A 25,502-nucleotide genomic window follows, 5' to 3' on the forward strand; every position below is an offset into this window, starting at 1 on the left:
TGATAATGACGCGCGCGCCGAGCCGGGCGTTTATGGGGGAGGGGGAGTCCGTTTGAAGCAGGAGTGAGTCGTTGACGCGCGCGCGAGAGCTCGTGCGGTGCTGTAGCAACAGAGGCTTCGCGGAGCCACAGGGAGTTGGATTTGTCTGGGGGAGGGGATAGCGAGTTTAGGTCGGATCCAATGTGTTTATGTGTGTGTGTTGGTGTCTATGAGAAGGAGGGAGAGTTCAGTATGTGGCCTGCTTGTCCAGTAATCATCGGCCAAAATGCTCGATCTCTCCCTTCGCCCTAGTGGAGGGAGCGAGTGATCTCGGGGCGCAGAGGACGGCCGCGGCTAGAGATCGCTGAGTGCGTGTGCGGAATAACACACGAAAGAGGACGGGAAGAAAACTTAAACATGGCGTTGAGGGAGGAGGGGGATTCGGCGGTGCACAACAACACCAGCAACGCCAAGTGCCCTGAGGAGAACAGTCGCAACGGTTATGTGAAGAGCTGCGTCACCCCGCTGAAACAGGACGGCGGGTTTTCCATCTGCAGGTGGTGTAACTTGGAGAGGCTCGGCTTGGTGCGTCCGAAACTTGCAGCCTTTTACCTCGGGGGCGGCTGCAGTGCCTTTGCAATCGTCGCTCTATCCATCGTGGCCAGGAGATGCCTGGACGCGGAGTTTCTTTCATCCTTGCTGCAGACTTTCCAGGCGGCATGGGCTATCGCATTCCAGTCTCTCAGTCCTCTCTTTAGCATCTGCTGTGCCTTCTTTTGGTTGACATTTTATCTGAGGAAGAGCAAACGGGAAAGCAGTACGGCTTGGCTTCTGTCATTGCCTCCATGTTGCTACCTCGGAGATTTCTTGGTGGTGCAAGTTTTGGTCGGTGAGGACCAGCTATTTCTTTGCAGGTTGCTGGCTCCGGCCGTTGTGCTGGGTTGCGTGGGCTTTCTGACATTACTCTCTACTTTGAAAGTGAAACAGAGCGTCCTGATCTTGTTATTCGCCGGCGTTCTTAGGTTGGCTTCCATCACCAGTTTGATCGCCGTCCCAGCAGCTCTAAGACCCCTGTTGGCCTGTGGGGTCGGGATGGTGGGGGCTACCATTGCTGTATATTTTGATTACCTATTTCCGAGAGAAGCCCGTCGTAGGATAGCCACAGAAGAAAAAATCCCAGTGATCAAACCACGCAGGAGATCGAGTTGTGTTTCTTTGGGAGAAACATCAGCAAGCTATTATGGTGGATGCAAGATGCCCAGGAGGACGTCGTTGCCTTGCATATCGAGGGAGCAGGTACGAGTTGTTTAACTTCACGTTATTTTTGAAATCCCTCAATATGTCAGATTGACATAAAAATACACATGCGTAATGTTTGTAAACATCTTCGAAACTGACATGCGTTTCTCGACTGTACCCTGAAAAATCTTAAAATGATACAGATGACATTTCTGTAATTGCCCAAGTCAGGCAGTAACGTACGCGAAATCTTTATGCATTTTAGGAACATTGTATCTTTCAAGCAATAGTGAATATTTTTTGAGTCTACGAATTATTATTTTCATATTAAAACGTCTATGATAAGATTCATAGTGCAAATAACTGCAGTTCATTTAGGTAGAGAGTGAAATGTAAACGAGCTTTTTCGCATGGTACGTGAACATGAAATTTATTGGAAGGACACAGTTATATATACACAAACAAATCTTGGCATTTTTAAATAACAAGTTCTGACGCTAGTTTGTAAAACAATTAAGTTGCTTTCATTTATGTAAAGACGTATTTTACTATTGTAAGATAAAACAGTAGTGAAGTGTTTTCGAATGTATAATATATTTTGTCAGATTACAATTGGAAAGAATTTCTGTTGTCAATTTAGATTTTTTAGATCACAATTTAAAGCGAGTCATACAAATTCCATGAAGCTGTTCTTAGTTTCCCTCCTAAATTCCAGGTAGAAGCCTAAAGTTTGCAACAAGTGTGATGGATTGAAATCTATGGATGTTAGTTTATATTGCTGCCAAAGTTTCATGTTTGGACTTGAATTTAAAAATAATGTAGTTTTAGCTTGCTCTAATTTTGTGATATGTAATTGCTACTTCTTTCTAAATATGTTAAAATTCTTTAAATAAAGAATTTTCAAGATTAGAGCAGGTGGAAATGGCAAAGTCAAATCCACATGTAAAGTCTTTTTTTATCCATTGCTTAAAGTTGATGAACAACGTTTGTAGGCTATATTTTGTTAGACGTGCAGAAAGCATACATGATACTGGTTTGTCAAAATGTGGACATTTCAACCAGTACTAATAAAAGTTTTGAATCAATATGTATTGATAGATATTGAACAGATGACTACTTTAGAGATGTTATTGGAAGTAAAATGTATTACTAGTAACAGATTATTTGTTTTTAATGTTTTTAAAGTGACATGACAATTCTTTTGGGGGAAAATACGGTCAGTATGAAAATGTTTGGGCCAGAGTTTGTTTTTTTCATTGTTGATGCACAAACCGGGTTAGTATTGATGTATCTATGTTGGGTGTGGAATCAATCTTAGAATATTTTGTCTGTTGCTAAATTCTGGAAAATATGTTAGCACTAGAGCTAGGTTATATCACGTAGTCCTGAGCAATTGGGGGAAATCAGGACTACAGTTCGCATTTTTTTACACTGGAGGTTAATCTCTGTATATCTTTTAAACTGTAATATTTCATGAGAACTTGCTCAGCAATGTAATACTGGAGACTTGCCAACATGAATATTGATTAGATAACACCTGGTTAAATTGGTTTATCTATTTCCATTTACAAGATTGTATGGTCGTGGACACATTCTTGAGTATATGTTGCCATTTTCATTTAATGGTTATTGTTTTTTGCTTAATCTTCCTTCCCAACATAACTTTACATAATATGTTCCTTTGGTGTCCTCCCTCTTGTGTATCCTGTATTCATTTTCATCACTATTGGTGATAGAGCTTTTATTGTTTCAGAGCTGCTCCCTAAAGTACCTTCACCTTTTAAAAGTTTGACAATCCGTCATTGGCCAAACTTGCACTCTGGTTTCCTGATGTCCTCTTCCTGGTTGGCATATGTTTATCATGTATTATTTGAAGAACCTTTTCACGTTTCTTTACAAAGCTGGTATGTGTATAGAAATTGTTGGTCATGCTAAATTAATGGCCGAGTGAATCTGTCCAGGTTGCTGTCAATATTAATAATTTGTAATTAGCTGCTTGAAGATATGCATGCAGTCTGACTGGTGAATTCCTGTTTTCGCTTATTGTGGACATACAGCTTCCACTTGGCCCAGGATTACTTGGTCATATCATATATGATTACTCAGACCGTCTTACTGACGATTGATGATGATGCTCTGAATATATGAGTTCTTTGTGGAATGTGAAAAGACCAGCACAGTAACATTTCTAAAATGCTCTGTAACAATATTATTACATTAACTGATTAAAATATTTCAAGAAATTCTGTCAGTTGAAGGGCAAATTGTAGGTATGGGGAGCTGTGTATCTCTGGGTTGTGGTAGAAAACTGGCTGAAATGAAGTGTATTTTGTTTGTGTTTCCAGGTGAGGTATCTGAGGCCTAAGAGGCCAGCATAGCTGCAAACTTTATGTTGTTTTCCCCTTTTTATGTTTCTTATGACTTGGTGGAAGTGAATCAATAATTTTCTCTCCCAGCAGTTTTAACTTTGTGCACTCCAAGTCAGAATGTAAGAGATGATCAGAATGTTTTTAATTTTTATGGAGTGATTAAATAAATTTTACAAGAACAGCATAAACTATCTTTAATTTTATGAATAGAATTTGATATTTTGTGTGGCCCACAATTCATAATTGAAGGTAATGGGGAAAACAAAAGGGTTTTATTAAAAGGCGTAAATTGAAACTTCCAGCCTAGAAGATGTGAATAAAGAATAAAAATGTCTTTTCTGGATTTGAATTTACTTCATACTGGTGTACTTGGCAGTGGGAGAGTAGAGATGAGTTTGGAACCTGGAAACTAAAGTAGGTGATTTCATCTGTGACTTTGTTCTTTTATTCACTGAGATTGTGATGAATGTGTAAGCCAATTCCATATTTTTCCCATATTGTTTAAAACCTTTGGTTGAAAAAAATCTATCAATCTCCATTTAAAATTGACGTTAAATTTAGCTTTGCTTTTTTTTTGAAAAGAATTTTGAACTTTGGCCACCCTTTACTTAAATAAGTGTTTCTTAATTTTACACAGATACCATTTAGTTGTAATTTAAAGACCATAGTTTGTTATCCCAGATTCCTCATCCAGTGCTGACCAAATAGTTATTTACTAGTACAGAACCCGAAAATTGTGAAAAGGGAGATGGTGTTGAAACTTTTCATCTTGGATTCATTAGGATTAAATTGCAAGAATACAGAATCTGAAAAGGAGCATAATTTGTGCTGTGTTAAAAGCAGTGTTGATTGATTGGAAAATGGACTCTGGCTGGGATGTCACTGTGGAAAATGCATCAGGGCAGTTAACTGCCAAGCTTTTGTTAAAATTTAAACTGGGCAAGCTAACTGATTAGCTAATGCATTACCATAGGGAATGCACCAGGGTAAGGCTATCCCATTAGCTTCAGTGCAATTGAAAAAGATGCAGTGTATTGGTTTTTTTTTAGTTTGCAAAGAACAGGGCCATTCATGTGGAGTATGTGGCATTGAGCACATATAATTGAAACACAGAGTCCAACTGATGATCTTAAATTGATTGTGTAATTTTTAGCACATTGGGATTTATTAGCAAATATTGTATAATCACAGAATCACATCCCATGGCTTTGGAGGTAGTCCAGATAAGGTACACTAGGTTGATGCTGGGTCACTGTCTCCAGGGCCCAACCATTAACTGTTTAAGTCCTGCCCTTGTATTTCGGTAAGACAAACAGCACCTCACATTTAGTCCAATTAAGCTCCATCTGCCACTCCTCGGCCCATTGTCCCAATCGGACAAGATCCCTTTGTAATCTTAGATTAACCTTTTTCACTGTCCACTGTACTCTCAATTTTGAAGTCATCTGCAAACTTACGAACCACGCTTCCTAAATTATCATCCAAATGTTTTATCTAAATGATAAACAACAGTTGACCCAGCACTGATTTCTGCAAATACCGTTGGTCCTTGGCCACTGTTCTGAAAAACAACATTTCACCACCACTGTCTGTCTCCTACCTTCAAGCCAACTTTATATCCAGTTGGAATCACTTGCATGTGATCTAACTTTACTAACCAGCCAACAATGTGTAACCATGTCAAAGGCTTTCCTAACGTCTATGTAGACATTGTCTACTGCTGTGTCCTTTTCTGTCTTCTTGGTCACGGTCTCAAAAAAACTCAATCAAGTTTGTGAGACATGATTTGCCCCACACACATCCATGCTGACAATTGCTAATCAGTCCTTAGTGTTATGATTCAGACCAAACCCCCTCAAAATATATCAAGGAGATATCCCAGACCCTAATTTTTATTTATAGGTAGGTATAAGGAGCTGTGCACCAAACGTGATTCGATTGCAACACACATTTTATTCTTAAACTACCATTAAAATACATGCAAAAGAAAGAAGGTTTGGTATAACCTTAACTCAACTGGTTAATTTAACAGAAGCCATGATTATTTAACAGCAATTGTTCCAATCTAGTAACATCCCATAAACACATCCTTGGCAAAGGCAAATTCAGCAAAATAAGATGTCTTTCATGCGATGTTCTTCCAGTCCCAGAGGAAATTTGGGTAGAAAGAGAACTCCAGGTTTTTGCTATGGCACAGAGATGTATAGTGGCTTCCACAGCCAAATTTGAAACACCAACAGCTGAAAGCTGAAACTCTGGTTCTGTGGAGGCCTGAATCCATCCTTTCATGTTGCTTCTATTGTTCTAACTGGAAAAAAAACACCCAGGGCCTCCGAAGCTGTTTACTTTATTGGCTCCAAAGAGACCACTTGTACCTCTGGTTCAAAACTTCTCTTCAAAAAAAAGGCAGGTTGAAGTACACCTCTTAAAGCCAGAGTATTATCACACATGCCTCTTGAAATGCATATAAATCCCATCACTAAGAAGCCCCTCCAATAACTTACCCACCACTGATGTCGCACTCACCAGTTAATAGTTCCCAGGCTTCTCCTTGCAGCCTCTCTTAAATAAAGTAAGTTGGCTGAAGTTGGAATTTGATGCACTTGCCTTATGCATCTTAGCTGAGATCCCCAATTTACCGCAAATATGGATAAAATGTTATATATACCTAAGCTATATCTCAGAAGGCACGACAGATCTGGTGGATTTGAATGGCACAGAAGAAAAATGTACGATGTGTAAAGCAGGAGGACCATCAAAGTATGTTTGAATAACTCAAACAAGCATTATCAGAGTAAATTTGTACTGTTGCTTATAAGTTGGAGTGCTCCAAAAAGCAATACAGTCATGGCACAGGAAGAAATCATTTGCCGGTTGTGCATATGCTGTCATTCATTTTTGAACTGAGCTATCCACTGAGATCCTATTTCCTTGTCCTTTTTATACTTTTGCATATTTAGTAAATTTCATTCAGGACAAGATTCTGTGATATGCTTAATAATCACTTGTGGTAAAACATTCCATATTCTAATAATCTTCCTGTTGTAATACATTCTCTTAGCTTCTTACTGAGCTAAATGTGGAAACTGTTTATGCTCGCAGGGCCCTGCAAAAAAATACAAAGAATTCCAGGTGCACACCATTACTCACACATGAAAGAAGTAATCTGTAGCAATGAGGAAATTTGAATTGGCACAGATACCTCCCATGTCAAATTTGCAAGAAAAATTGGGTTTACTATCAACCCAAGTGTCAAGAAGTTACTGTGTTTATGCTGGGGTAACTAATTAAACTTATTTCAAAAGCTCCAGCTCCTATTTAACGGCCTAAAGCCTATGGTAATGGGATATTTCATATTTTCAAAACTTTTAACTTTGAAACCAATTCAAAATTTATGAACTTTCTGTACATGCCTTCTAAAGCAGGTAACCAGTTTAAAGATAAACTGGAGAGATTCTGAAAGGAAATAAATCCTTCACAAAGAAAAAATGATACATCCAGGAATACAACTGAAAAGTGCAACTGAAAAAAAGGAGCAGGAACAACTTTAATAAACATGCCACCTTTAACGTAGTGTAACATCCCAAGGCAAGTTTAAGAGTTGTGAGTCTCAATGTTTGTCTGGGAGTAATATAAAATATGAAAGCATGTGAATAAATGCTACAAATTGTACAAAAGTAGAATTTAAGTAGCCTCTTAGAGGAGTAAGAGGGGCAGAGAGGTTTAAGAAGGGAATTCTAAAACCTCAGACTGAGGTACTCTAGAGAGGCTGCTAATAGTTTGGTCACTCCACCTTCCCAGCAAGTACATTCACATACAAGGGAAGCATATGCGTGAGCTGGATGACATGGAACCTCATAACATGTGTAAATCAGCAGACTGAACGCTGCAGTTTTAGTACATGAGTACAGGAAAGAGCTGACTCATTTGACTTGTGTTTCGACCTCTAATATCTGAACCATTCTCCATAATGCTAATCTCACAAAATTCTGACATTTGAGAAATTGAATCCCAATTTTACAGGCGCTAAATTCATAAGCAAGCTGCATGTCAAATACTGAAATTTGACTTGGCACAGGAATCTCAGGAAAACACTACTTTCAGATCACCATTTGGAGATTATTGCTTGCAGAAACTACTTTTCAGTCTATCTGTCAATTATAATTTGTCCCAGCAGAAAGTGTGCCTGGATATGCATATATTTCTGCTGTCGTTGCAATCATAGACAAACCAAAGAAAAATATGACTGAAATCTATTCACTCAGTGAGGCAGCTCATTGTAAAGAGCTTGTTTTCAACAGCAAGATGGGCTAGATGATTATAGGTCATATCAGCAGTTTTTGTTAAATCTATTTAGGTTATGAAATCAATCTTGACCCATGCAAAGTTGAAGATATAAGATGCATGCTTTCTCCCCAAAATAAAGAGGATCTGCAGAAATTTCTTAACATTTTTTAAACTTCTTAGCACATAGATAGCAATTTTTAAAATCACATTATCATTACAATAATTCTTGAGGAAAAATGTACCATCTGTATGACAGTAGGACCATCAACATGTGTTTGAATCACTCAAACAAGTTTTGTGAGAGGAAATTTGTATCTCTCAGTGCTGTGACCCAAGGAAGAAGACCATCCTGGAAGTTGATGCTTCCAAAAAGGGGCCAGGACTACAGATCATGTAATATGGAAAGATCAATTTTGATCTGAAGATATTTTGAATTATTCGATTACCAGGAGGATTATTCGAATAAAGAATGTTTTACCACATTGATTAAGTTGTATCATAAATGCAGCCTAATTATCCAAACGTTGAGCATGAAACATTTGTCTCTCAAATTCCATATCTACTTGCTTAGTAAGCAATTCACTGTGGAAACTGATGAGCCATTGGAAATGATTTGGTGATTTGGGATGTAAAGTGCACCACCTAGACAATAAAGATTTGTGTAAAAGGACAGTGATATGACTTTGATTCTTGCTACATACCTAATACCAAAATGGCTGTATCTCTACATATGGGCTTAACATCATGTTTGTAAGGCAAATTAGGCCAACCTTACCAAGCTGATACTTGGCCAAGTTCTCAGGGACAGACTTCTCAAAAAGAAAGTGCATGATTAATAGGTACAGTGCTGCTTAATCTACTTATTTGGGCAGAATGTAAGAATCATAGATCCCACAAAGGGAACATGGTTGCTCAAAAGTTACACACTGAATGGAGCAACATTAAGGAAGAAAAGAAACCAACTTGGGACTGTTGGGCACAAAACACGCAAAAACAAGCTTGGGCAATGAAAGTGTGAACGACATCAGGACAGCAATTAATATACTAATAACATGCAAGATTCCAATACATCCATAAGTTGAACACCCCTGTAAAGAGTCAAAATCTCAGGAAGATTTTACCATTGCAGGACCTGGAAGGTCTATGAAACCACCCATACATAATGCAGACTCTGTAACATTCAAATATTTCAGTTATGGATGGAAATATTTTTGCCATTGCACTAATGTGTATGTATTTTCACTTGTAGTGTATGTAGCTTTTTTTGGCTGGGGAAAGGGATGAATGTTTTTGCTTTCAGAGATGGCTTTACTAATAAGCCGAGATCCAGGATGAAATCGCACGACCAACTACCTTGCACAATTCAGGAGAGCAAGTTAGAAGCAGCAGGAGAATCAGCTGTGAACTGCACTCATAGCTGTTAAATCAACGTGTGTGAGATTTTCAACTTAATCCACACTAATTATCTGCTTTACTTGACAATAACACAAAGCATGACATCCTTCAATGTAGTATTTCCTCCATTATAGTACTGTACTGCCAGCTTGGGTTGCCTGCACATCTTTCAATGTTCTGATTTGTAAGGACTGGGAATGCTGTCAACCGGAATTAGCTGTATACAATGTGAGCTGGAAAATATTAGTTCTGCTGAATATAGATGAATACTTGTCTGGAATCTTTTGTGTTTTTCGTGAGAGTGTCAATCCATTATAAACTCCATTGGATAATGCTCCTGTTACAGTTGTAGTCAGCAGTGTTGCAGAAATGATTGAAGTATGTTTCTAGGAATATTAAGCATTTTTCAAAGACAGTTATTAAGTTTAAAAGAAATATTTATATCTTTTTTTTCTGAGGCTCTAAAACTATTTGCATTTCTGTCTGACATAATTTGCGTATTTGTGAACAGACTGATCAAATTGGAACTGATGCACATCATTAGAACAAAAAGCAATGAGCTAGTGTTACAAATTGAATTGCATTTCTACACAAGCACATAGGTCACCACAATAAAATGTGTTAAATTGCTAACATAATACTATACTGAGTTGAAATCGATAATCAACAACTTTTACAGATTAAATTCGATCATAGTTGAATGAAAGAAACATTGTTACTTGAAAATACAGAAATAGTTGCAATGCAGTGCATCACAGAATAAAAGATCACATTTGTTCTCTCGTTCAAAATCTATCACTTCAAGAAAAAAAACCTGCACTAATATGCTTAGTGTGATTGTGTTTAACTTGGAAATGTTTTTCTTGCTTTTTGCCCTTAATATAGCAGGTTTTAGTCTTCAAGTGTTAGAGCTGGGTCAAGTATTAATTTTGTTTGTAAGGTTACAATTTTACAATTACAGTTGTATAACATATTGTTCATCTTATCTGCATGTTGTACTTTTGCGAATGGATAAAACAAACTGTGCTGGTAAATTAACTTTTATGCCTCACTGGGATAGTCCACTGGAAATCCAGCCCTGCTGTTTTGGAATGGTCTCAAAAGTTAACGATTTTATTGGTGTATGCAGAAATTCACAGTTCAGCTGCGTTTGATTAGAACCAACTTGGCAGAGGACCTGGAGCATGAATAGATACTAGCTACAGGCAAACAATTGTGAATTATCAACGTATAACTCTAACCTCCTTACAAGACTTTTCCCAGAAACACGTCCAGATAGATGGAGACCAGACCAAGCAAAATTGGCATTACAGGTGGAGAGAAAAGCTGGGAAGACAGTTAAATGACCCCTCTCTACAGGCTTTCTGCTTGATCTCTTGCTGTCTTTCCTCCAGATACCCAATCTGTTTTTTTTTATTGTGGACTGAAATGAGACTGTTTTGAAAACCAAGCCTCATGGAAAGATTGCTTGCAAGAGACACAGAGCAACTAGTTCACAAAGTAACATTTCTGACAATGGTTAAAAGTCACAGCCTCCACTAACTGGTGACTTCAGTTTTTTTGACTGGAAAGAGAAGACCCATTTCCCTTTCCAGAGGGTTTTGGCTATTTGTTCACACGCACAAGCTGTTCACCTACCTGCAAGCCAGTCACCTAGTTGCTGGCAGACAGAAGGCCTTTGTTACCGACACCTACTTATTGCCGACCGCATCTCATCTTGTACATGCTCCCTGGTGCTAGTTTGTCTGCACCTAAACCTCTTCTACAAACAACGGTAACTTAGGATAAATGCTGGTAGCATGGTTTTAAAAAGTGCCGCAATCTCTCTACAATGCTTGGTTTTCAAAACCGTCTCATTTAATTCCACAATAAAAAAAAACAGAAAAATAAAAAGATGCGGTCTATACATAACCATTCCAACTTTTATTGCTGTTGTCAATTTGTTCCTCTTCTCCACCTTTATGGCACACTTGATAACACATTCAGTTCTGTGCTAGGTGGTTGTCACTTCAAGCTTTGCTGTCGGACTTGAATGTAGCTCCATGGCAGACTGATTAATATAGTACTGAGGGTATGTTGTATGACTGGAGATACTGTTCTTCAGAAAATCTTAAACTGAAATGTGTCAGTCAATTCTGAGGAAAATTAAATGTATTAAAACATTGTTTGAAGAATGATTAAAACAGAAAGAGCTGGAAAAGTTCTGATGCAGAATCTATTCGAATTGGAACATTAACTGTTTACTTCTAAGGTGTTGCCAGATCTGTGTTTTTCCAGCACTATATTTTGTTTTAGATTTCCAGTATCCACAGTATTTTGCTTTCATTGATACACTAATTAGATAGGCGTAGCGAGGCTTCAGGATCCTGGATACTAATCATTCTTCAATTAACACCGCCAAAAATAAGCTTTCCTCATTATTGCTTATAAATTCAGTTAGGTGAAATACCTCACTACTGCAAAGTTTTGGCAAAGAAAAGCCAAAAGTTCATTGTTTTAATCAGAAGCCGTTAAATATTACGACAAGACGAAAAGATGAATTGTGACCTTTATTTAAAAATACACAGCATTTCATTGGCTTCAGATTGTGTAATCTTCATTAGAATCTAAGTTTATCTTATAAGTGTGCCTGTCTCTTCAGCTAATGTTGAATGTGTCACATGAAGAAAATTTTTATCGTGAGTCTATGAAAATATTAAACCATTATTCAATGCAATTCCCTTTATTTCTATCCTGCTACTTCATTTTGTGGCTCTTGGGGATATTGAATGTCTAGCCCATCTGTTTGAGTGTGAGCTGTGCATTTCAGAAGGTTACTTGAACTTGGACAGCATCATGGAATACTTTGATCCTTTCCTCTGCAAATTTTTCTATTTCTGGATAGAGGCGGTTAAGGGCATTTATAGCATCCTTGCTATAGTTAGTTAATATATCCATGGGGGACTACGTCTGATGATTTTCTCATAAGTGTATCTCAGTAAATACAATTTCTCGATCATCTAATAGTACTATAAGTATGTTGGTGACATGTTCCAAATTTTATTAATCAAAATAGGAAATTAGAAAATACTGGAAATATTCAACAGCTAGGAAAATCTATGGAGAGAGAGAAACAAAGCTCATGTTTCAGACTGATGCTTTTTGTCAGAACCGAAACAACAAATTCATTTCTGTCTTCACAATTGCTACCTGAGCTGTTGAATATTTTGAACATTTTCTGCTCTTATTTCAGATTTCCAAGCATCTGTAGTTATTTGCTTTGTAGCTTATTTTTTTCCCTTTCTATGTCTGCATTAAGAATAGCATGCAATTGCATTCTTGCCGTACATGGAGCCTTTGGCTTTCGGTGTCTTTTTTACTGATTTCATCTTTCTCCTCCATGGTTTCCTATTTTATAGGATACATGATAAATGATAGGATACAATAAAACAGAGAAGTACAAATGCTGGAGATCTGAAACAAAAGCAGCAATTGCTGGAGAAACTCAGCCAACTGGCAGCAACTGTGGAAAGTAGGCAGATTTAATAGCGAGTTTTGAGAAGACTTGTAGCTCAGGTTGAGGTTCTGGATGTGAGTTTGCTCGCTGACCTGGAAGGTTCGTTTTCAGACGTTTCGTCACCATTCTAGGTAACATCATCAGTGAGCCTCCGACGAAGCGCTGGTGTTATGTCCCGCTTTCTATCACCTATACAGCGTATTCAAAAAGAATGGGTACCCTATGAACACAGTCCGCCGATTCCTCAGCAATAAACCCAAACAAACAGACAAAACGGGCTCAGAAACCATAATCACTCTCCCCTACATCAGACATGTCCAAAATGACTGCCAGACTACTCGGACCTCTTGGCATCAGGGTAGTCCACAAACCCACCAACACACTAAAACAGCAGCTAATGAACTTAAAAGACCCTATACAGACAACAAATAAAACGAACGTCATCTACAAAATACCTTGCAAGAACTGTGACAAACACTACATTGGACAAACTGGCAGAAAGCTAGTCACCAGGATACATAAACATCAACTAGCCACAAAACGACATGACCCACTATCACTCGTATCCTTGCATACAGATAAGGAATGACACAACTTTGATTGGGACAACACATCCATCCTAGGACAAGCCAAACAGAGACATGCACGAGAATTCCTAGAAGCATGGCATTCCAACCGGAACTCCATCAACAAACACATTGATTTGGAGCCAATCTACCATCCCCTGAGAAAAAGAACAGGAAATAACATCACCAATGCAGGAAATGACATCACCAACCCAAGGAAACCTAACCAGATAAATAGAAAGCGGGACATAACACCAGCGCTTCGTCGGAGGCTCACTGATGATGTTACCTAGAATGGTGACGATATGTCTGAAAACTAACCTTCCGACTCAGCAAGCAAACTCACATCCAGGCAGATTTAATGTTTTGAGCCTGGTGACTCTTCTTTAGAACTTCTGAGTGATATGATTCTGTTATCTTGCACCGGCTCTAGATAGACAGTGACGTTCTGGTAATATTACTGGACATTTAATCCAGAGTCCCAATCATTGTGGATGTGAATTTCATATCAGATGGTGGAATTTAAATTCAGCTAAATAGAGAGTAAAGCTCATTTGGTTCATTGATTTCCTTGCACAAAGGCCGTTAATCATCTTTACCTAGCCTACCAGATGTATTACTCCACAAACATGGTACTCTGGTTGACTCCTAACTGTGTCCTGAAATGGCTTAGTTAGTTCAAGGACAGTCAGGATGGGCGACAAATACTGACTTTACCAGTAATGCTCATATCCTTTGAAAGGATAAAGAATTTTGTGCAGCACTGTGTGAGTACTTAGTAATGAGTAGAAATTTCTACTTTGCATCCTGCTTCAGTTTTTTCGCCTTTCTACTGAGTTCCATTCTCATACTATGCTAAACCTGAGAACCATACTTCGAAAACCAAAAGAACTGCAGATGCTGTAAATCAGGAACAAAAACAAAGTTGCTGGAAAAGCTCTGTAGGTCTGGCAGCATCTGTGAAGGGGAAAATAGAGTTAACGTTTCGGGTCCGGTGACCCTTCTGTTTTCTCCTTCACAGATGCTGCCAGACCTACTGAGCTTTTCCAGCAACTTTGTTTTTGAACCATACTTCAAATCCTGGGCTGACTGTAAGTTATGTCATGGTAGAACATAATATTAGCGCCAGAATGTTTTTTTGTTAGCTATCTGTAGTTTGGATCTGGTGTCAGGAATCAGGATGGCTGCTCTGGGCAGGGGAGCAACATGCATTAGAAGGGGACAATCCTGTGGGTGGTGTCTGTGTTGGTACAAATGACATAATTAGAACTAATTCTTCTGACGGGTGCAAACAACTAGGAACTAAATTTAAAGCTGGAACCTGAAAGGTAGTAATCCAGGCATTGCTGTCTGAGCTAACAGCAAGTTGGTTTAGGGTAGATGACATTAGATTGTAGGGTGCGTGGCTCAGAGATTGTTTGGGAAAACAGAGACTTTGATTTTTGGGGCACAGGCAGCAGTACTGGGGAAAATGGAAACTGTACCATTGTGATAATACATACTACCAAGATCTCAAAAAAGTTTAAAAACTTAAGAGGACTAATGATGTCACCGAGCTAGCTAATATCGTTTTCAACTTAGTTTGTTTTCCAATAATTTTATTGAAGGTAAAGTATCATGAATGATGAGAAAAACTGAGAAGGTTACCGCCTCTCAAATGCAGGACAGATTTGATCCTAATCTCATTTGTGCTCTTCATTGTAGAATTTTTTAGCAGAAGTTTGAGGATGTGAATTTGGGTGGAAGCTCATTGATTACTTTAAATAAATGGAGAGCTTTAATAAGTTAATTTGATCCATAAGGATTTGGCAGAATGTGAACTGACTTTATTGAAACCGAAAAGACCCTCTGAGGACTCGACAAGGTGAACGCTGAACGGATGTTACCTCTTATTATGGTTAGGGTACATATTTTAAAGACAAAGTGTCTTCCATTTAAGATGGAAATAGAAGAATTATTTTGTCTAAGAGTTATGAGACTTTGGAACTCTCTCTTCCCCAGAGAGCAGTGGAAGAAGAGCATAGGTAATACATGTCTATCAGGAGAATCAAGGTTATTGTGGGGGAAGGATATGGAGCTGAGGCCGTAATCAGGCCAGGCATGATCTTGTTGAATGACAGGACAGGCTCAAGGGGCTGAATGATCTATGTCTGCTCCTAGTTCGTATGTTATCTTGTTATAACCTTTGACTTGCAAATTAACTGCAGAGCACAGATATAAAACTTTGATCCTAACTGTTAAACTGGTTGCAGCAGATTTTTCAATATAAAACTCAGAATTAGTAAACATTGGAGAATCAAACAAGTATTAAATACGTTTTTGAACTTGGTTTAAGCAGTACAGTTTTGAGCACACTGTCAATGGAACTAGACCACCTATATGCATACCAAGAACAAGAAACTGGAGCAACTTGGCATCACCACCAGCAATAACCAACTCTTCCCTGGCACCACAGTTGAAAGCAGTACCACCGTGGTATAATCCATCATCAATTTATCTGACCACACCCTTCAACTGGATGAAATTGAAGTTCTTAGCTGAGGACTCGATTTCTGTCCCACCTCAAACACGGACCCCATTGATCTCGCAGCAGACACAGAGGAATTCATCAGACAAATGAGACTCTGGGAATTCTTCTAAGATATCGTCAGCTAGCCCAAAGAGACAGTCAATGAAGCAGATTGGTGGACAGAGAGAATCATAGGGGAGGGGGCAAAGATGGAGACAAATTGGACCTTTCCAGAGGGCTGTTGCCTAGTATGCTCAATCCATGAGAGAATGTGTGAACACTAGATTCATCAGCCACTCTGGCAAAGTTGTGCAAAACATCACGCGGGCACAATGCAACGCCATCCATGCTCTCAAGACCAATCCCAGCATTGTCATTGAGACCAACAGAACAAAGGAGGAGCCACCATCCTACAGAATAGAACAGACTACTGCAAGGAAGTGTACTGACAGCTGAACAACCTGGAGCACTACAAACAACTACCTGGCGATTCAACCAAAAAACACACTCGTCAACTGAACAGACTGGTCAGGACTTTTGATCCAGTCCTTTTAGTGTACCCTATGCACTCTCATCTGGCGTACTCCTGACTTCTACTGCCTTCCAAAGATACACAAAGCCAACACACCTGGACGTCCCATTGTATCAGTTAATGGTGTGAGAATCTCTCTGGCTATGTGAAGGCCATCTTGAAATTCATTGAATAAGAAACTCCCAGCTTAAAGAAATTTAGCGTCCACTGAGCAGTCAATCCAGGAACATTCCTTGTCACAGTGGATGTTTCGGCACTCTACACCAGCATCCCCCACGACAGCAGCATCATCGCAGCAGCCTCAGTCCTCAATATCACTAACTGCTAATTTCCTGACGCCATCATACAACACATCTGCTTCATCCTTGACCACAATGTCTTCACCTTAAACAATCAGTTCTTCATCCATACACACAGAACAGCCGTGGGGACTAGATTTGCTCTCCAATATGCCAACATTTTCATGCACCGGTTCGAACAAGACTTCTTCACTGCACAAAACCTCCGACCAATGCTATCCACCAGATATATTGACAACATTTTTTTCCTTTGGACACGTGGCGAGGAATCACTGAATCAAATACATTGCTACAGATTGAGTCGAAAATTATATTAGCTAGTTAGGTGACATCACTAGCCCCCTTAAGTTTTTAACTTTTTTGAGACCCTGGTAGTATGTAAACAACAAATGTTCTGTACCTTCTCAAACATGGTGGAGTGGTGTACTGACATCTTGAACAATCTGTTGATAAAGGATTTTAATTTTTGTATTTCAGATTTCTAGAGAACATAAAGAAGCATATTTACTAAAGTCTGAATATTTGTTTCTTTGAATTGCCATTTTAAAGAACATTTATCTGATTATCCTTCCTTTATCATCAAACACAGTGTATTTTAAAAATAAAACATTTAAGGAACAGACGCTTTCTGTTGTCTTGCTAAGGATTCTAATTTTCTGTTGCTGGTTTTATGAAGCTTTTCAATTTGCTCACCTTCAACAATTGAAGTACTTGGCTCGAGATGTAAGTTTTCCTTTTTGCTTCCACCTTCAATACCTTCCTTTCTGGCAGTTATTTTCACATGTATGAACAGCTATTTTAATTGATATTCCTTGTTTTCTTAGATTTACAAGGTTTGCTGAAGCTGCCGTTTGTGCGTAATAGCATTGTTCAGTGAATTTTTTTCTATTGTTGAAACTCTGATGACAGTCACCTGACCGCATGGCCATTCAAGCAAGGAAGCTGACCTGGTTCATTAATTGCTTTGATGTTGGTTTTAGAAACAGAAATTTCAATCAGCAAATATTCACCTCTGCAAACTTGGGTGGAAAAAAGATGTGTTGACAGAATTTAGTCACTTTTGAGATGAAAAATTGTGCATGATTGCAGGTGTATATGGGAACCATGAGAGTTTGTGCAAGGGGTAAGAGTGAAGGAGTTCGTGTGTATATCTCTGTGTTTAGAAATAGAGTTGATAAGAGCATTTGTGAGCACAGCTAGTATGGCTTTGACATGTCAGTGAATGTGTGGGCATGGGTGAGAGCATCTGTGGGCCATGGTTTATTCTGATTTATTGTAGACACATGTACCTAAGTACAATGAAAAGCTTTGTTTTGCGATCAGTTAAGGCAAATCACGGCAAATAAGGGAATACAGATCAAATGGTGCCGACACAGAGCGAGTCATAGTAGGTTATGGCTGCTCATGTGAGTCTGTTTGTGAGTGCATGAGCAAGAGATTCATTTCCTGTTATGACAGAAAGCATCCTAGAAGTGTGTTTTTTTCAATTCATTTTGTGGGATGTGGGCGTTGCTGGCTGGGCAGCATTTCTTGCCTGCTGCTGCAGTCCCCCTGCTGTGGGTTGAGCCACAATGCCAATAGGAAAGGGAATTCCAGGATTTTGACCCGGTGATAGTGAAGCAATGGCGATATATCTCCAGGTCAGGATGGTGAGTGACTTAGAGAGGAACTCGGAGATGGTGGTGTTCCCATGTGTCTGATGCCCTTGTCTTTCTAGTTGGAAGTGATCATGTGCTTGGACGATGCTGTCTGAGGATCTTTGGTGAATTTCTGCAGTGCATCTTGTAGATAGTACACAATGCTATCAGTGGTGGAGGGAGTGGATGCTTGTGGATGTAGTGTCAATCAAGTGGGCTATGTTGTCCTGGATGGTATCAAGCTTCTTGAGTGTTGTTGGGGCTGTATTCATCCAGGCAAGTGGGGAGTATTCCATCACACTCCTGACCTGTACCTTATAGATGGTGGATAGGCTTTGAGGGGGGTCAGGAGGTGAGTTACTCACTGCAGTACTCCTAGCTTCTGGCCTGCTCTTGTAGCCACTCTGTTTGTTTGGTGAGTCCAGGTGAGCTTCTGGTCAGTGATAACCCCAGGATGTTGATAATGGGGGATTCAGCGATGGTAACACCATTGACTGTCAAGAGGTGGTTGTTAGATTGTCCCTTTTGGTGGTGGTCATAGCCTTGCATTGGTGTGGACTGGATGTCATTTGCCGCTTGTCAGCCCAAGCTTGGATATTATCAAGACCTTGTTGCATTTGAACATGGACTGCTTCAGTATCTGAGGGGTCATGAATGGTGCTGAACATTGTGTAATCAACGGCAAACATGCCCACTTCTGATCTTATGATCGAGGAAAGGTAATTGATGAAGCAGCTGGAGATGGTTGGGCCTAGGACGCTACCTTGAGGAATTTCTGCAGAGATGCCCTGGAGCCGAGATCCTTGACCTCCAACAAGCAGGACCATCTTCCTATGTGTAAGGTATGACTCCAACCACTGGAGAGTTTTCCTCCTGATAACCAATTCCAATGGAATTTCTAATAATGAAAGGCATACACATAGAGAAGCCCTGAGAGATATGGCAGAATCAAACTTACATAAACTGAATCAACAACCATTTTTATTAGTTGCAGCTTTTCAATATACGAGTATTGTATGATCAACTGTTGTAATCACAATTTGGATTGCAGTTACCTTTATTTGAGAGTAGATTATGAATGGAAGAATAATGATGTTTTAAAACTTATTGATTAAATTTAAATATTTCAAATCATAATGCTTCTTTCTGTAATAATGAGTCCTTTGTTTTACTTATGAGCAATACAACAGATGTGCCTTGCTATGCAAAAAAGGACAATAACAGCACTTAAGTTTTCTTATTATTATTTCTGATGGTTCATCTTTGGAAAAATGTACTTGTTCACCTGCTGAGGTATGGAAAACATTTGATATTTTTCTGGAAATTACGTAGATACGTGTAATGTAAAACTACATAGACGCTACACAACAGAAGTGGACTATTTAACCTAATTAGTCCTTGTTTCTTTTTTCTATGTTAATAGTGCAGACATGCCTCCTCCTATTTTTAATTACATCTGCCCCTCTATCATTTTATTCATATGTGCACTAGGTGTCCCCTTGCATTCGGTGAGTTTTGTAGTCCCACCAGTTTATGAATAAAGTTCTCCTTTTGACCTGTTAATGACAGTCTTAGATTTGCATCCCCTTGTTCTGAATTTGCTGCAAGTGCCACATCCCAACTTTTTGAATTGCTTCATAATCCATTCTGTCACATGCGTTTCTCTTTTAATTGCTAGTCCTGCCTGCTGCCAAAGTTTTGAATACATATACTTTTTTTTCTTCACTTCTAATTGTTGACTGCAGTTACTGGATCCTGGACCAGGACATCTCCGTGGGAATTCCTTAAGGTGGTGTCCTAGACCTAACCGTTCTTCAGATGCTTCATCACTGACCTTCCCTCCATCATTAAGTCAGAAGTGGGGGATGTTTGCCAATGTTCAGAACCATTTACGACTCCTCAGATACTGAAGCAGTCCATTTTCTGGACAGGATCTGGCTTGGGGCTGACAAGTGGCAATTAATATTTGCACCATACAAGTGCTAGGCAAGACCATATTCAATATAAGACTGTCTAACCACTGCACCTTTGACATTCAATCATGTTACCATTGCTGAATCCCCCTCAATCAACACTCCGGGGGGTTACCATTGACCAGAAACGTAACTGGACTCAAGAGCAGGCCAGAGGCTAGGAAGGTTGCAGCAAATACCTCACCTCCTGACTCCCCAAAGCCTGTCACCATCTACAAAGCACAAGTCAGGGGTGTCCTGAATGGGTGTAGCTCCAAGAATACTTAATAAGTTTGACACCATCCATTATAATTCATGCCTGCTTGATTGGCACTACATCCACAAGCATCCACTTCCTCCTCGTTTGATGCTCAGTGGCAACAGTGTATCCTATCTGCAAGACACAATGCAGAAATTTGCTAAAGATCTTCAGACAACATCTTTCAACCCCACAACCATTTCTATCTCGGAGAACAGCGACAGCAGATGTGTGGAGATACCACCATCTGCAAGTTCCCTTCAAGCCATTCACCATCTTGACTCAGAAATATATCACTGTTCCTTCACTGTTGGGTTAAAAATCCTGGAATTCTCTCCCTAAGAGCACTGTGGGCCTTCCTCTACCAAATGGACTGCAGTAGTTCAAGAAAGCAGCTCACTACCATGATCTCAAGGGCAAGTGGGGACAGGCAATAAATGCTGACCACCCAGTAACACCTATGCCATAGAATCATAGAATTCCTATAATGTAGAAAGAGGCCATTGGTCTTTTTGAGGTTGCACAAATCTTCTAAAGTGCATCCCAGGTGTTCTTGTGTGAGTTTCCACCAGGTGCTCCGGTTTTCTCCTGCAGTCCAAAGATGTACATTTTAGGTAGATTGGCCATACTAAATTACCATGTCATGTCTAGGGATATGCAGGTTCAGTGGGTTAGCCAGGGTAAAATATGTAATTATGAGGATAGGGTGGGGCGAGGTGGTCTGGGTGGGATTTGATTCGGAGGGTCGCTGCAGATTTGATTTGCTGAATGGCACCTATCTGCACTAGAGGCGTTCTGTAAAGTACTGTGGAATGTACCTGAACAAGTATTTTTTTCTTGAATTATTTGGGATAGAGAGGATGTGGGTCAGGCATATTAAGAGGAAACAGATTTCTGAGGTATGTTGTAGAGGGAAGGTCTCAACGGGAATGAGGAAGGAAGAAAATGTTAATGCTGGTTCATTTTAAAATTGAAGTAATTTATTGGCAAATAAAAGACTGACACAGGATGGAGAAATCTGGAAAGTCCATTATAAACAAAGGACCTGCCTTCACACAGAGCACACTGATAACGATGCCAATGACAGCCAATTTAATATGCTTATTTTTCATTTGTCTTTATATATTGTCAGCAGCTGTTTTATAATTCCTTACAGTATTTTTTCCATCTCTATTGCTCTGTCTTTTTTCTCCTGTTTTTGTCTTCAGGTTACCATTCAATCCATGCAAATCATCTGACTTTGATCCATGTCAGAATTCCTAAAAGCTAGTGCACAGGTCTTATAAGCAATCAAAATGTATTGGTATCTCTTTTTATTCCAGAGGGCTGGAATATGAAGAGGAAGTTATGTTTTGTTTGTACAAACCCTTGATCAGATTCCACCTGAAATACTGTATTTCGATAAAGGCAGCATACCTCAGAAGGATATTTTAACTTTGGGATGGCTAGAGCGCAGATTCATCACTGAACATTTGGGCTTCAAGAATTATGTTTTATGAGGAAAGCCTACATGAATGTAGCTTATATTTCCTTGCACTTAGAAATCTTGAGGACTGATTAATTGAAGTTTTCAATGTAATAATGGAATAATAAAGTAGATGCAAGCAAACCGTTTCATCTGTTTTTGATATCGAGAACAAGGAGGATTCCAATTTATAGTTAGAGCTGGACTATTCGACAGTGAAGTTAGGAAATAGCTGCAATTTCTGCAGGATATTTTGCCAAAAATTATAAACCGTTTCTTAAATGTTTGCTTTTCGGAAAGATGGTCCTTCGTGGATTGGCATTCCTAGGCAGCAGAGACTGGCAGACAGCTGGCTCCTGGAATATTTAGTAAGATGACTTGTGATGACTTAGCTTTCACTTTTCTCTCTGTTCTAGCAGTGAAATTTCCTATTCCCCATTGTCACTGAACATATAAAGTGCATTGCCAGTAAAGAAAATGGGATTGTAGCTGCCACTTTTTCCACTAATTTGTTTAGAATAAATAATCTTTCAGAAATAAGAAACAGAAGCAAAATAACATTCAAAAGACCAAGTTCTTAATTTCCTGTTCAGATAGGTTACAGGTTCTTTTACAATGAAGTTCATTTTCCCAAAGCAAGATAAACAGAGCTGTTATGGACCGTTAGCAATATTTTCTTCATAGTCTTGGTGCATGAACTAGAGCAAGGAATGCTGACTCAAATCAACAAAAATATGGTGGAAGTACTGAAGGAAAGCAGGAGCTGTGTAGGAATGTAACCAGACCTACGTTGTTCATATTCTCTGAAAATCTGTCAGAAAAAAGACTTTCATGAGATATTTCTCGTGTTTCTGAAACTCTACAGGTACAACAAGGAAGAAATGTAACCTTCATTTAAATTTAGTTAAAATCAAACCACAAGGTACCTGTTTAGTTGCAAGAATAGTTGGTGTACTTTATCTGATACAGTTTAGCAGCTACAAGAGAGAAATGGGATGCAGTAATTGCGTTGTGGAACTGCTTTTGTGAGTATAAACAGATGAGAAATTGCTGGAGCAAGCACTCCAGAATCTGGCTGAAGTCTTGGAAACTGTTTGCGTCATGATTGTCAGCAATTAGCTTGCAGGCCTGTTACTTTTAAAAGCACTGCAGGGCTGAGTTGGACTGCCGTTTCTGATAATGAAAACAAGTGACCTTAGACATGTATGTTGTTCTGAACCTAATCTCATAGATGTTGTAGCAGAAATTGTTATGTTTACCCTTCAAAACTTCATTTTTACCGCATTGTTCATTCTCTCTCTTTTAGCATACTTCTCATCCTATGAGTTACATATGCATTATTTGCACAGCCCTCATGCAGACGGGTAAAAGCAAAACACTCCAGATGTTGGAAATCTGAAATAAATATAGAAAGTCCTGGAGACACTGAGCAGGCCTGATAGCATTTGTGGAGAGAAATAGAATTTACATTTCAATTCGGACATGACTCTTCTTCAGAACCAAAAGGGGCTATAAAATGGTTCTGATGTTATTGATGGGGGTGAAGGAAGGGTTGGTGGAAAAGATCATAGATCATAGAATCATAGAATCCCTACAGTGTGGAAACAGGCCCTTCAGTCCAACGTGTCCACACCGACCCTTAGAGCACCCCACCTGGACCCATCCCCCTTTGACCCACCTAATCTATACACCCCGAACACTACAGGCAATTTAGAATGGCCAGTCCACCTACCCTGCACATCTTGGAAGATGGTAGAGTGTCCAGAGCAAAAGGCCCGGGGTGGGGGGGGATGGGTTCTCATGGTGAAGGATGGTTGGAGATGTAAAATGGGTGTAAATGAAAATGTGAAAAAGAGAAAATGGGTCTGCTTTGCTGAGAGCAAAGTCAACAAGACACGGCTATATTGGAAGTTTGGAGGGTAGTTGAGTAAAGGTCATGCTGCAAAGTTGTGGAAGTGATTATTGAGTCCTAGGCTGTAGAGTGTCTCAGTAGAAAATGAGATTGGTTTGAGGAACAATGTTATGCTTATTTAGAACCATGTGGACAGGCCCAGGACAGAAATGTTAGTGTGGGAGCTCGGTGGTCCATTGAAATGGCAAGCAACTGGAAGATCAAGGGCATTCCTATGGATAGAGCAAAGTTGGTCTTAAAACTGTTAAGGAGACTGCATTGTGAGCTGTGAATACACAGATTAAAAGAAGTACATTTAAAATGCTGCTTCACCTGAAAGGTGTGTTTAGGGCCTTGGACAGCGAAGTGGGACGGTGCGAATGGGCAAGTCCTGCACCTTCTGCAATTGCATGGGAGGATACCATGGAGTGTTGAGTTAGGAATGATAGTGGAGGTTACAGTCCATATGGAATACTGATTGTGGAGAGGAGGGCAAACTGTGTTTGCTTGTGATATCCTGCTGGAGATGACTGAATTGGCAGAGGGTGATCCTTTGAATGCAGAGACTGGTGGGGTGGAAAGTAAAGACCGGGGAAACCCATTGTTGTTCTCAAAAAGAACTATTAGTTGATATTTGATGTTGGAACATGGCCACAGGCATACACCATCAGTGTCTTGAGCTTGATTATTATCGAGATCCTGGTGAATCCTCTATCTTAACGCATATAAATGTCTATATGTTAAACCTTCTTGGTGTTTCTTCGTGGAAGAAGGAATCAATTTATACATACCTGAAATGTAGCAGGTATCAGCAAAATAATTAAACCTACTTCTGATTAAAAATATTTTATTTTTGTGCATGTTAGCCTTGAAAATTTGATAATTCCAGCAAAATTTTTGCTAGCCACTATTGCAGTAATATGACTTCAAAAATTTCTTGAATGTTTGCAACTTAACTGACAAATCCAGATGCATGCACAGAGGAACAGGAGTCAACCATTTAGCCTGCTTCACAATTCATTGAGACAATGACTTACCATCAATGTCCATAGTAAAATGACTTTATCTCAATATCCTTGATGTTATGAGTCTCCAGAAATCTATTCATCCCTGTCTTGAACATGCTAAATTATTCATCCACATTCTGTTGGTGTAGTACAGAAATTGAAAATTTCACCACCCTCTGAATGAAGAAAGTTCTCCTTTCTGTCTTAGATAGCTGAATGATCATTCTGTGATTGTATTCTCTGGTTCTAGCCTCATAGAAGATAGGAGCAGGGTTAATTCGACCCTTCGAGTTTGCTCCACCATTTAGCATGACCATGGCTGATCAATGAGCTCAATACCATAATCCAGCTCTTGCCCCATATTCCTTGATTCCTTTAGCCACAAGAGGTATCTATCGTTCTCGAAACCACAGTCTTTTGGCTTCAACCATTTTCTGTGAATTGTCCAGGCGCACTACTCTCAGATAAAGACATTTTTCTACATATTCATCCTAAAAAGATTTGACTATCTTAAACTGTGACACCTGGTTCTGCAGTACCCCACAGTTGATTCCATCCTTCCTGCATCTATCTTATCTACTTCTGTTAGAATTTTATACGTTTCTATTAGGTCTCCCATA

The 25,502-nt window shown here is 39.4% G+C and overlaps 1 protein-coding gene across 2 annotated transcripts in view; it reads left to right on the forward strand.

The window, feature by feature from the left end:
- Positions 1-24: 24 nt before the first annotated feature.
- Positions 25-25,502, forward strand: part of pde3b (phosphodiesterase 3B) — a 248,370-nt gene continuing 222,892 nt past the window's right edge. The window contains exon 1 of one of the 2 annotated variants that reach the window (XM_048545839.2): positions 25-1,275. In XM_048545839.2, coding sequence (XP_048401796.1) covers positions 397-1,275 — 879 coding nt within the window. In that variant the 5' untranslated portion in view covers positions 25-396. The remainder of the gene's footprint in view (positions 1,276-25,502) is intronic. The other variant, XM_048545840.2, reaches the window with a different exon arrangement.

The sequence above is a fragment of the Stegostoma tigrinum genome, chromosome 17 (genome assembly GCF_030684315.1).
Source record: "Stegostoma tigrinum isolate sSteTig4 chromosome 17, sSteTig4.hap1, whole genome shotgun sequence".
NCBI classification, from domain to species: domain Eukaryota; kingdom Metazoa; phylum Chordata; class Chondrichthyes; order Orectolobiformes; family Stegostomatidae; genus Stegostoma; species Stegostoma tigrinum.